At 44.6% G+C, this 13,773-nt stretch overlaps 1 protein-coding gene across 2 annotated transcripts in view; it reads right to left on the reverse strand.

The window, feature by feature from the left end:
- Window positions 1-13,773, reverse strand: part of LOC110070729 (sulfotransferase 2B1-like) — a 28,252-nt gene that overhangs the window by 4,278 nt on the left and 10,201 nt on the right. For both annotated transcript variants that reach the window (XM_072980378.2, XM_020778448.3), the window contains exons 2-5: window positions 12,431-12,584; window positions 5,893-6,101; window positions 5,097-5,223; window positions 33-127 (exon numbers count right to left, since the gene is read on the reverse strand). In XM_072980378.2, coding sequence (XP_072836479.2) covers window positions 33-127; window positions 5,097-5,223; window positions 5,893-6,101; window positions 12,431-12,584 — 585 coding nt within the window. The remainder of the gene's footprint in view (window positions 1-32; window positions 128-5,096; window positions 5,224-5,892; window positions 6,102-12,430; window positions 12,585-13,773) is intronic.

Consider the following 13,773-nt stretch of genomic DNA (forward strand, 5'->3'; position numbering starts at 1 on the left):
ATGAATGAACACAAGAAAAGGATGAACCAGACCTGCTGCATCTCTTCATAGGTGATTAAGAAGAAGTTGGGTCTCTCCTTCAGCTTCATCCAGCCTTTCACATGGTCGAACCAGGAACCATAAACCACTGGAAAAGCCAAGCCAACACAAAGGTCGAATATAAAGAGCTGAGCAAGGGATGTGACATTTAGGCAGATGGGGACCCTTATCCCAGAATTCCAGTTCTGCTAATTCAAACAAAAGTGAATTCCAGGAAACAGTCCTAAATCTCAGTGACCAAAAATGAGCATCTCATTTACTAGAGTATTGCACCGATTCTAATCAGTCCTCAGTGCAGTTCTCCTGGTTTAGACACCATCTCAGACAGCAGGCATACTTTATTCCAAGTCATATTCTGGAGAAACAAGCTAATTTGCACTCATGCTAAAATAGATCCGTGTCTCTTGCTTCCCAAGAGAGCTCCTTTTCCATTTGCTAAGCTTATGACCTGGACTGGCCATTAGTCAGGGAGTCGGCGGCCAAAATCTTATTGCGTAAATTAAAGTTGTGCAAACCATTACAAAATTGGTAATTAATATGTGGCTGCAGAAGCTGGCTGGACAGCACAGTGGTTTAGCACCATGAAGCCAGAGGTTGAAGGCTCCTGGGAGAAGAGCTAGCCTATGTAGCCATGTGCAATGTCCACAGTTCCCGGGCAATCGCAGAATTTATTTATTTATTTATTTATTTGTTTGTTTGTCTTTCTCCAAACCTTTATTGGCATAAATACAGCTGGGATTACTAACAATAAACACAACGGGTTATAACTTGGAAGTTAATTTAAGAATCTCAAGCAGAAAAATAGCAACAGCTTCAGTGATACGGGAGGAAGAATCATTCAGAAAAATCTCAGGGGTGTTCGACAGGGAAGATAACCAGGGTTCTAGTAGTGCCTTACGAATGGAGAAATGAACTGGGCAGGAAAACAGTATATGATCAAGTGTATCCGGAACCAAATGGCAGAACAGGCATAATCGGTCCTCTTTAGGAATATTTGCAAATCGACCGGCATGGTTCGCTGAGGGAAAAATGTTAAATCGGGCTAACATAAATGCTCTTCTTGACCTGGGGTTGATAAGTGAGGAAAAATAATTTGGATGATAACCAAGTGAAGGGAAAAGACCAAAAGAGAGCGGGGAACAGGTAGGATTCAGTTTGGCTGCAAGAACCTCAAACTCATGCTGCCAGAGTTTAGATTTAATAAGAGCATGAGCCTGTTGAATTCCTAAATCATTTAGGGATTCTAGATTCAAATCAAGGGATTGAAGTTTAATCTCAATCAACTTCAGCCACTTGGAAAGGAAATTGTCTCTGAGTAGATCATATAGTAAGGAATTGGGCTTGGAGTTTAAATGTAAACGAAGCCAATATTTAAATGTGGTGGACCAAGCAAGGGTAGAAGGGAGATGGGTACCTAATTCCAAAACTAAAGTTGAAAGATGAATCATGTTGGGGACTCCTAAGATTTTCCTGAAAAAGGCAGCTGCCAAAGTGTCAACATCATGATCTATGGCCTCGATCCAAATAGGAGCTCCATATAGTAAGTGGGAAAGCAATTTAGTCCGAAAAATAAGCAACGCTGCAGGCACAAATTGATTGCCAGATGAGTAGTGAAATTTTGAGATGGCATTAAGATGGAGGCTAGAGGAAGATAGAACCAATTTTTTGTGGGGGCGCCAACTGAGTTTATGATGCAGAGTGATACCTAAATATTTAAAGGTTAAAACCTGCTGAAAGGTTTGTGCTCCAATTGTCCAGGGAGATAGTGATACGGAGTTGGAAAAGTTAATTATTTTAGTCTTGTCAGCATTTATAACCAGATCATTAGCTGAACAGAAAGTTTGAAATTTAGATAGGGTACGACGGAGACCAGCTTTTGTTAAAGATAATAGGACTATTTATTTATTTTATATCCCACCTATCTGGTCGGATTAGGACCACTCTAGACGGCTAACAACATAAAATAATACAATACATATATATAAAACAATTTTTACACAACCGAAACAGTAAACAAGATGGGAAAAATAATAGGAAAGGGAAAGAAAAAGGGCATCAGGAATTATCTGATGGGAAGCCCTGCCGAAACATCCATGTTTTTAATTGATTTTTAAAGATACCCAGCGAGGGAACCATGCGAATCTCAGGAGGTAGGTTGTTCCAGAGGCGAGGAGCCACCGCCAAGAAGGCCCGGTTTCTTGTTTTTTCCTTCCGGGCCTCCCTCGGCTTTAGGCTCCTCAGCCTCACCTCCTGGCTCGCACGAGTGACACGGGTAGATCTTGGTGGGAGTAGGCATTCCGCCAGATATCGAGGCCCTAAACCATTTAGGGCTTTGTACGTAAGCATCAACACCTTGAAGTCGATGCGGAATCGGATGGGCAGCCAGTGCAATGCGGCCAGAGTGGGTGAGATATGTTGGAATTTTTTCACCCCACTAAGGAGCCTGGCCGCTGCATTCTGCACCACCTGTAGTTTCCGCAACAGCCTCAAAGGTAGCCCAACGTAGCGCACATTATAGTGGTCTAATCTTGAGATTACGAGCGCATGGACCAAGGTAGTGAGCGCCCCAACATCAAGGTAGGACCGCAGCTGGGCTATCCACCTAAGATGGGAAAAGGCGGTACGGACCACCAACACCACCTGAAGTTCCATAGTAAGTGCCGGGTCCCGATGGATCCCCAAGCTGCGGACCCCATCCCTGGTGGGCAGAGTCACCCCCCCAAAAAAGAGAGGGAGTTTCCCAAATCCCCAACTGTGGGGGCGCCCACCCTCAGTACCTCCTTCTTGTCTGGGTTCAGCCTCAGCCTGTTCTCCTGCATCCATTGCAGTACAGTCCCCAAGCAGCGCTGAAGGGACAGAACGGCATCTCCTGCAGTTGGTGAAAAGGAGATGTAGAGCTGAGTGTCATCAGTGTACTGATGACACAAGGCTCCACACCCCCTGATGACCCCACCCAGCGGCCTCATGTAGAGTTTCATTCCCCATTGTGCCTCCTAGGAGAAGAACCAGCCTGTGTAACCTTAGGCAAGCTACACAGTCCTAGAGCACTCCCAGAACAAGAGACTGATCCACTCTGCTGAGTCCTGGGTATCTAGAAACCCCCAATAAGAGTTGCCACAACTCAGAACTAATTTGACAGCACATAAGAATAAGAATTATTATTCCAATCAGCCCTCTTCTTCTTTCCTTCTTACCAGAATTGGTTTTTCAGGGCTCTACTTGTCTGTCCCTCATTCTGAACTCCCAGACTCATCACACTTACCGCGTTTCCCCGAAAATAAGACAGGGTCTTATATTAATTTTTGCTCCAAAAAAAACACATTAGGGGTTATTTTACAGTCATGTCATCTTCTTCTGGTTTCTGCACAATGCTGCACAATGGTGGAGAGCGGGTTTTCACTTAACTGGGGGCTTATTTTGGGGGGTAGGACTTATATTAGGAGCATCCTGAAAAATCCTACTAGGGTAGGTCTTATTTTCCAGGAAACAGGGTAGGTACTTTGAGAGTCAGAACACGATACAAGAAACACATATTCCCTCTCCTTAGAAACGTCCTCCCTCCTGACACACAAATCTTTAGAGTTACTGTGGTGAAAGAAAGACATGGAAACAATCCCATGCTCACCTCCCAGTGACCCGTTATGAAAAATACACAAACTAATTTGTGGAAGGCAGGTTTGTGAAAAGCTGCCCGAGAGTAAGCAACACAACAATCTTTTCCCCCTTAAAGTATTGTCCAGATGGATCTCTGAGTATACCTGAGAGGGAGACAGAAAGAAGAGGAGAGAGAAAGAAAATGAAATAATGAATATGAGCGAAAGGGGGAAATGTTTTGCTTTTAGGAGAGGGAAAGGGGATCAGGAAAGAACACTGCTAATTTAAAGGAGAGAGTTATGGCCATGAATGTATGTGGTAGAAGCTCAGTGGAGTTACACAGACTAATACAATAGGACCCCATATCGGTGAGATCAGTATCCATGGTTTCATTTACTGTATTCACGGTCTGAAAATATTAAAATATTTTTATAAAAGAACCTAGAAATACACATGCTAAGTACTGTGCAGTGGTGCCGCGCATAGTGATCTCTCCGTTTTATGGACTTTTTGCCATCACAAGAGCGATCGCTTTGCGATGGCCCCTATGGGGAAAATTCGCTTTCCGATGATTGTGGGGGAGCGCTTCCCCGTGATCATCCCAAAGGCCCCACCAATCAGCTGTGCGAAAATGGGGCCTTTGGGATGATTGCGGGGGAGCGCTCCCCCGCAATCATCCCAAAGGCCCCATTTTCGCACATTCCGTGGTCACGTGGCCAGTGCGACTTAGACACGGAACGCCGTTACCTTCCCACCGAGGTGGTCCCTCTATTTATCTACTCGCATTTGCATGCTTTCGAACCGCTAGGTTGGCGGGAGCTGGGACAAGCGACGGGCGCTCACTCCGTCGCATGGATTCGATCTTACGACTGCTGGTCTTCTGACCCTGCAGCACAGGCTTCTGCGGTTTAGCCCGCAGCGCCACCTGGGCGGCTTACAGAATATCAAAACAATTAAGAAAACATAAAAACATTAGAATACAACAGTAACAAATAGTGCAGGAATATAATAAATAATAAATAGCAAAGCAAAAGAAATCAGTAGTTGACAGGAGGAAAGGCCTGGGTGTACATCCATGTTTTCAGCTGGCGTTTGAAAGTACCCAGCGTAGGGGCCCCGCGAATCTCCGGAGGGAGGTTGTTCCAAAAGCGAGGAGCCACCACCGAGAAGGCCCGGCTTCGTGTCTTTTCCCTCCGGGCCTCCCTCGGCGTCAGGTTCCTCAGCCTCACCTCCTGACTCGCACGGGTGATCCGAGTAGATCTTGGTGGGAGCAGGCGCTCCGCCAGGTATCGAGGTCCTAAACCGTTTAGGGCCTTATAGGTGAGCATTAGAACTTTGAAGTCAATGCGGAAACGGATGGAACAGGTCATTCTTTCCACTCTGTAAAAATCAAACCCCAGCCTTTTCAATCATCAGAGCTTTTTCCCTGTTAAAATAGATAAGTGAATTATCTCTTTCCATACCATTCCCATTCAAGAACTTCTCCAGGAACTCTTCCATGGTCCCAGGTTCCTCAAATACTTTAAAAAACTTTGAGAAGTGATAATGTGAGACCAGCACATCCTTGGGGTTTCTCATAAGACAGATTATCTGTAAGAGAGAGAAAGTTCTATTTAGAGATGGAAGAATTTTCTACCCATTTGTCAAACCATTGTGGGCTAAATTGACCACGATGTGAATGTGGTGTATACCCCCACTAGCACAAGCGGCTGCACAAGCAATTGCTCTAATTGTACAAACTCTTGCACAATCACTTATGCACTTGCTTGCATAACAGACCATCTTAGCATTAAAAAACAACAACGATGACGATGACGACGACGACGACAATGACGACGACGACGACGACGATGATGATGATGGAAACATCTTTATCCCAAGTTGGACCATACAGCTTCATAACATCCACACTGAATGCATATAGTGTTCTTATACCTTTGTATATAATTCATTAATTACATGCTGTCAAGTTGACCCTGACTAACAGTAAACCATTCCAGGGTTGTTTAAGAACAGATATTAAGAAGCAGTTTTTCACTCCTCTCTTCTGGGGTTTGCTCTGGGACTGCAGCTTCTCAAGGCTGCACAGCCTGGCTCTTCCAAAGAGCTAAGGTAAGGAATTGAATCCTGACTTACTGAGCTGTTTGACCAACTACACAGCACTGTTCGTACCTGTGTTCAGCCTAGAGTCCCCAGGACAACAGCACCAACCAAATGGACCTAAAGGTGGTTTTCATTGATGGCTTAATTCTTGCTTACCTTGCACTTGGAATGCAGAAAGGATTTAGGGAAAAGCTGGAATGGTAGGTGAGTCGTCAGGAACCTGGGTGGAGGATAGTTCAAGGCAGCTTTCAGACCATCGACAGTCTCAATCCATGGTGACCGTTCATACGAGATCATACTCTGGACCCATGAAGGATTTCCATCATGCCAGATTAAGCCCAAGATTTCCAACATCCAGATGGTACCTGGAGCGTGGGGTTACATCTTTTTTCTCAATCCTTTTCATGTACCTAATTTCTCATTCACTTTGACTTCCCAGTAAAAATCCCTTGCTTCTTGCAAAATCAGTAAGAGACAGAAGAAATTTCAAGGGGAAGGATTGAGTAAATCTGGATGTACAGCAAAACCCCAGGCATTGTGGAGCATGTGAGTACTGATCTTAGAAAGTTATGCTTAAAGTAATTTATTTCAGATCCTCCCCCAAGGTATCCATAGTAGCGACTTACAGTTAAAGTTCTCTTTTTGAAAGTAACTCTTTCCTTTCACATTATTCAATTTTAGTTACATTTTCAAAACCTCAGAATATTGCAAGTCACTGATCTGTGGTACAAAATTAACATTCCATTAGGTAGAAAAGTAACAAAAAACAAATCCTGTGTACAATAACAAAAATGAATCCAAATAATAACTTTAAACAGCTAGAATGTTTTAACCATGACACCAAACAGCAAATGAAATCACCGCTTTTCCATGACTTCAGGAATGCATCACAATTGTTAGTCTTCTGTTAGTTTCTGCGCTCAATTCAAGATGCTGGCCATCAACTATAAAGCCTGAACGGTTAAATTTATCAATACCTGTTGGAACATCTCTTGTCTCTTAAGAGAGGCTGATGGGGGAGTGCAGCCTTGCTGATCCTCCTAGATATTTCAACTGCCTTTGATACCATCAACAACATTCTGGGATGACTATTAAGTTTAGGACTTGGGCCCATCATTCTTTGGAAGTTCCAATACTTCCTTGAGGGTCGTTCTCAGAGAGTACCACTTGAGGAAGTGAGGCCTACTCCTTCAGGCCTCTGTTGTGGGACTGATCATTTCCCCAATGATTTCAATAACTATATGAAGCTGCTGGGAGAAGTCAATTCACTTGTCTCTCCTTTTCTTTATATGCACATGATGCGGTGCAGGTCCTTCAGCACTGTCTGGTGATGAATGGACAAAGGGTAATAAACCAAAAGTGAATCCAGATAAGACATGCAGTATATTCTGCTGTCGGGAGGATTGTCTCACCCATTAGAGGGATATTTTCCTGCTCTCAGTGGGGTTACACCCACCGTGAAAGATAAGGTTTATAGTTTGGGTGTACCCAGCTTTCTCCACAGCCAACTCCAGTTGATGAAAAAGACTCTTGGCCCCTATCTGGAGAAAGAAATGGCTAATAACAGCAGTTCATGCTTGGGTAATCTCCAAAATAGAGTATTGTAATGCTTTCTACATAGGGCTACCATTGAAATCAGTACAGAAACTTCAGCAGGTCCAAAATGTGGCAGCCAGACTGATCTCAGGTACCAATTAAGATATGACCATGTATTTCTGGTCAGTCTTGCCATGTCTCTATTGGCTCCCTGTTAGTTACCATGCTCAATTCAAGGGCTGGTTATCACCTATCAAGGACCTCAATATACCTGTGTATTCGCGAAGGCTTTCACGGCCGGGATCTAATGGTTGTTATGGGTTTTTCGGGCTTCTTGGCCATGTTCTGAAAGTGGTTCTTCCTAACGTTTTGCCAGTCTCTGTGGCTGGCATCTTCAGAGGACAGCAAACTGTGCTGTCCAGTTTGCTGTCCTCTGAAGATGCCGGCCACAGAGACTGGCGAAACGTTAGGAAGAACCACTTTCAGAACACGGCCAAGAAGCCCGAAAAACCCACAACAACCATACAACCTCAATACCTGTTGGAATGTCTCTCCTACAAAACAGCTGCAAATCCTTCCCACTCTTCGGAGTCCAGTGTGTTTAAAAAGGTAAGGAGGCCAAAAAGGGTAAACATCAGGAACTGAGCTTTTTCAGTTCTTGAACAAATTCCTAGCTGACATTCACCTGGTGCCTTTCCTCTCAAGTTTGAAGAAGTTGGTTAAAACTGAAATGTTTAAAGCTGCTTTTTATTAGTGGTCTTACCTGTGAGTCCTTGCTCAATTGGCGTAGAGCATGACGCCAGGGGCTACTTCTGACGGTGGGAGAGGTCATTACACCTCACCAGGTAGATACCGCCCGCCTTAAGCTGGGCAGCCCCCAGCCAGTAAGGTGCTACCTCGCCACGGTCTGTTAACTTCACGGGGTGCGTGGGGTTTAGGGTCAAACCCGACAAGCAGATCGATAACTGTGCACCATGCAACAATCGTAAGAAAACGCCTGCCCTAAAGCTGGGCACCTGGAATGTACGGACAATGACCCTTGGCTTTCCTGACTACGGCTTTCCTAATGACCTGCAAGAAATAGACGATGTGCGCAAGACAGCTGTCATTGACATGGAACTGAGTAGACTGCAGATGGACATTGTTGCCCTGCAAGAGACAAGATTGCCAGACTCGGGATCTGTCAAGGAAAAAAACTTCTCATTCTTCTGGCAGGGAAAACCATCGAATGAGACCAGGGAATATGGTGTTGGCTTTGCAGTCAGAAATACTCTCCTGAGATGCATTGTTCCACCTACTGTGGGGAGTGAAAGAATCCTGTCTCTGCAGCTCCACTCATCAGCAGGACCAGTAACCCTCATTAGTGCATATGCACCAACACTGTCATCCACTCCAGAAGTGAAAGACAAATTCTATGACGATCTGGCAGCTGCTATCAAAAAAGTCCCTGAAAGAGAGGCACTGTTCATTCTTGGAGACTTTAACGCTAGAGTTGGTGCTGATCATAATTCTTGGCCCACTTGTCTAGGTCGCTTTGGCATTGGAAAGATGAATGAAAATGGCCAGCGCTTGCTGGAGCTTTGCTGCCATTATGGTCTTTGCGTCAGCAACACATTCTTTAACACGAAGCTGCAACACAGAGTTTCCTGGAGACATCCAAGATCCAAGCATTGGCATCAGCTCGATCTAATCCTCACTAGACGTTCCAGCCTTCCTAGTATTACGATCACACGCAGTTACCGGAGTGCTGATTGTGATACTGATCACTCCCTGGTGTGTAGTAGAGTAAAACTGCGAACAAAGAGAGTATATCACACGAAAAAGGAAGGAAGACCACGTATTGACATCAGCAAGACTCGCGATCAAAGAAAAGTGAAAGAATTTGCCCAAGCACTTGAGGAAGCCCTTCCAGGTCCGGCTACTGCAAATGCACCTGAACGATGGGAACACTTCAAGAACACTGTCTATAACACCGCCTTGTCCACCTTTGGCAAGAAGACCCAAAAGGTGGCTGACTGGTTCGAAGCCCATTCAGAGGAGTTAATGCCAGCCATCGAGGTTAAGAGAAGAGCACTAGCAGCATACAAAGCCTGTCCTAGCGAGTACAACTTGCAAGCTCTTCGAGCTGCTCGCAGCCAAGTCCAACAGGCTGCCAGGAGATGCTCCAACGACTATTGGCTCCAGCTCAGCTCTCATATACAGTTAGCAGCGGACACAGGTAACATCAAAGGAATGTATGACGGTATCAAGCAGGCCTTAGGTCCAATACAGAAGAAATCTGCTCCCTTGAAGTCTGCTACAGGTGTGCTCATCCAGGACCGAGCACAGCAGATGGAACGCTGGGTACAGCACTACTCTGAGCTATATTCCAGAGAGAATGTAGTAACCGAAGAAGCATTAAATAACATTGAGTGCCTACCTGTCTTGGAAGAGCTGGACAGCGAACCAACCCTAGCAGAAATAAAAGCGGCCTTGGACTCCCTCGCCTCCGGCAAGGCACCTGGAAAGGATAACATCCCTGCTGAAGTGCTGAAATGCTGTAAGGAGATCATCACCACTGAACTGTACGAAATCTTTTGTCTCTGCTGGAGGGAAGGTGGAGTACCACAGGACATGAAGGATGCAAACATTGTCACATTGTACAAGAACAAAGGAGACAGGGGTGACTGCAATAACTACCGTGGCATCTCTCTTCTTAGCGTTGTAGGGAAGCTGCTTGCCCGTGTTGTTCTGAAGAGGCTCCAGGTGCTTGCAGACAGAGTCTATCCAGAATCACAGTGCGGATTTCGAGCTAATAGATCCACCACTGACATGGTATTCTCCCTCCGACAGCTGCAGGAGAAATGCAGGGAACAACAACAGCCGCTCTTAGTGGCCTTCATAGACCTTACAAAAGCATTTGATCTGGTTAGCAGGGATGGCCTTTTTAAAATACTTCCCAAGATTGGATGTCCACCTCGTCTCCTTAACATCATCAGATCTTTCCATGAGGGAATGAAAGGCACTGTAGTTTTTGACGGCTCAACATCAGACCCCTTTGACATCCAAAGCGGAGTGAAACAGGGCTGTGTCCTCGCACCAACACTTTTTGGGATCTTTTTTGCTGTCATGCTGAAGCATGCCTTTGGAACTGCAACCGAGGGTGTCTATCTCCGGACTAGATCAGACGGAAAGCTCTTTAATCTCTCCAGATTGAGAGCGAAGACCAAAGTCCAACTGAAATGCATGCAGGACTTCCTCTTCGCAGATGATGCAGCCATCGTTGCCCACTCTGCTGAAGACCTCCAACAACTCATGAATCGTTTCAGCAAGGCCTGCCAAGACTTTGGACTAACAATCAGCCTGAAGAAAACACAAGTCATGGGCCAGGGCGTGGACTCATCTCCTTCCATTACCATCTCTACACAAGAATTGGAGGTTGTTCATGACTTTGTGTACCTTGGCTCAACCATCTCTGACACCCTCTCTCTGGATGTCGAGCTGGATAAACGCATTGGCAAAGCAGCCACCATGTTCTCTAGACTCACAAAGAGAGTATGGCTCAATAAGAAGCTGACGACACATACAAAGATCCAAGTCTATAGAGTCTGTGTCCTAAGCACACTCCTGTACTGCAGCGAGTCCTGGACCCTTTGTGCACGGCAGGAGAGGAAGCTGAACACGTTCCATATGCGTTGCCTCCGACGGATTTTTGGCATCACCTGGCAGGACAAAGTCCCAAACAGAGTAGTCCTAGAACGAGCTGGAATTTTCAGCATGAATACATTGCTGAAACAGCGACGTCTACGTTGGCTTGGGCACGTCGTGAGAATGGCTGATGGTTGGATTCCAAAGGACCTCCTGTATGGAGAATTAGTGCAGGGAAATCGCCCCAGAGGGAGACCACAGCTGCGATACAAGGACGTCTGCAAGCGAGATCTGAAGGGCTTAGGAATAGACCTCAACAGATGGGAAACCCTGACATCTGAGCGTTCAGCCTGGAGGCAGGCACTGCATCGTGGCCTCTCCCAATTTGAAGCGACCCTTGCCCAGCAGGCCGAGGCAAAGAGGAAATCACAAAAGCAGCAAAACCAGGGAGCTGGACAGGGGACAGATTGGATTTGTCTTCAGTGTGGAAGGGATTGTCACTCTCGAATTGGCCTTCTCAGCCACACTAGACACTGTTCCAAGTCCTCCACACAGAGCACGCTACCATAGTCTTTCGAGACTGAAGGATGCCTAACTAACCTGTGATTACCCAATGTTGCTTTAGAATTTATATTTATTGAAAGATAGGCTAGATAGTTCAGTGATTTCATTAACTGATTGAGTTTATCATTTGTTGATATATATTTGTAGATTGCTCTGTTATTCTGTATGGTTTGTTTGCCTTGTTGTGAACCGCCTGAAGAGTGCTCTGCCATATGTTGTTGTTGTTGTTGTTGTTGTTGTTGTTGTTGTTGTTGTTGTTGTTGTTGTTGTTGTTGTTGTTGTTGTTAAAATACAAGGATGAATTAATTACATACAACTCATTATTTGTAACTAGTTCCTTTTGAGCTCTAGGGTAGTAATTCATACACTATGGTCAATTGGCTGAACATTGACCAATTTCTGATAAACTACGGTATCTAGCAGTTGCTAGCATTTCACCAGGGCATGTGTGATTCATTGAACCAAGCTTTCAACTTTTCCTTAAGCAGCTGCTTGTATTCCTGATCACTTAACAGATATTCTGTTAAGTGTCCTTCATTTGTCCTTCTCCTACCAGAGATAGACATGATCAAGGCTGTTTTGACTTTGAATGGAAAAGCTCTAAACTATGATGATGGGTTGCATTCAGCCAGTCTGCCTGATTCTTCTGTCCTTAAGTTCTTATCCTTCCTATTTATCTTACTATGCATGATCAGCTATAAGAATAGCTGAAATAGTTGAGCTTTCTGCATTCCATGTGTTTTCTGATTTCTTCATCTTTATTCATTTGCTTTCATGTTTCTTCATCGTCTGCCCAATCAGTGCAAGAAATTTTTAGCATCCTGCATTAAATCTCATTTCGACATTGTCCTTCCATGGTAGCCTGTGTGTAAGTCCATCTCTATCATCTAAATGGGCTGTTTAAAAACATTTAATTCCAGTAGTGGAACTATTTCAGGGATTACTGTCATTTTACTGAGACACCCACCTGACTTGGGATAGCTGACAGTCACCACATCATCATCAAGGAGCTGAAATTCATTTTCCATAAAGCTCACTGATTCCTCTGAGTAGCCTGCCGTGGGAAGAAGGATCCCCTTATAGGTGAAATAGGTCCTTTTTGCCATTGAAAAACTGTATATCTATAAGTAAGAAATAAGGGGGAAGGGAGATGTTATAGCATTTTTAGGGTTTCTTCATGTAGGGAAGAAATTTGTTCATTTTCATTGCATAAAAACCCATAGAATTGATAGGAGCGTGGCAAAAATATGAAGTCGCTTGCCCCCAAAATAATCTTAAAACCAACAGTGATGGCTGGCACTCAGCGCAGTTGGTGGAGATGATGTGACAACATTGGAAGGGGGAAGCACAGGTGCTCATCGGAGCTAGGGCCAAAAATGGCTATTAGTGCCCTCTCTCCCACAGAGAGTGGCACACATCAATGGAAGCAAGGATTCAAACTGCAACAGAGCACGGACAGAGTTCCTACTATCCTCTGAAGATGCCGGCCACAGAGACTGGCGAAAAGTCAGGAAGAACAACCTTCAAAACACGGCCAAAGAGCCCGAAAAACCCACAACAACCATCATTCACATATACACTTGGTAGAAGGGTGACACAAGGGAGGACCTCGCCCTCCACTTCCAATAAGGAGGCCATCAGGCTAAAGAAAGTCAAGGGTAACCTGGACGTGAGCTGAGGTAAGCAGCCACTAAGGGACCATTCACCACTGAACTAAGAGAGGCTAGTAATCAGATAAAAGGTTATTTAATGTCATTCCCAAAACATCTGAGGTTGTGCCAGTTTTCATAGACGAGTTCAATCTTACATTACCAAAAGGAAAGTAACTCATTTGAACACAATGGTATTATTTCTAAGTTACTGCTTCCAAACTCTGAAGATCTCATGAGGGACCAAACAGCTAGTTAGTACCATATTTTTCTGTGTATAAGACTATACTTTTGTCTAAAACCTTTAAATTAAAAATTGAGGGTCGTCTTATACACAGAAATAATCTGAGGAGAGAACAAAAACAAGTGGAGGGGAAAGCAGGGATCAAAGCTATCCTGCAGTGCTTTGATCCCTTTTCCCTCATCCTTGCTAAGCCCCACTTAGATTTATTAATTTTAGATTAGAAAAGTGGGGGGGCATCTTATACATGGGGGGTCTTATACATGGAAAAATATAGTACATTTAATATGGGGTTTCAAATCTCTATAGAATTTCTTTGGCAGAAATGTAAGAAAGTAACTCTTCTTCCCTTCATTTACATCCTTAAATCCAAGGTACTACGCATCTCTACACAAAAGACAACATGTGTACTTAACAACA

Source organism: Pogona vitticeps, chromosome 9 (genome assembly GCF_051106095.1).
Source record: "Pogona vitticeps strain Pit_001003342236 chromosome 9, PviZW2.1, whole genome shotgun sequence".
Classification (NCBI taxonomy): domain Eukaryota; kingdom Metazoa; phylum Chordata; class Lepidosauria; order Squamata; family Agamidae; genus Pogona; species Pogona vitticeps.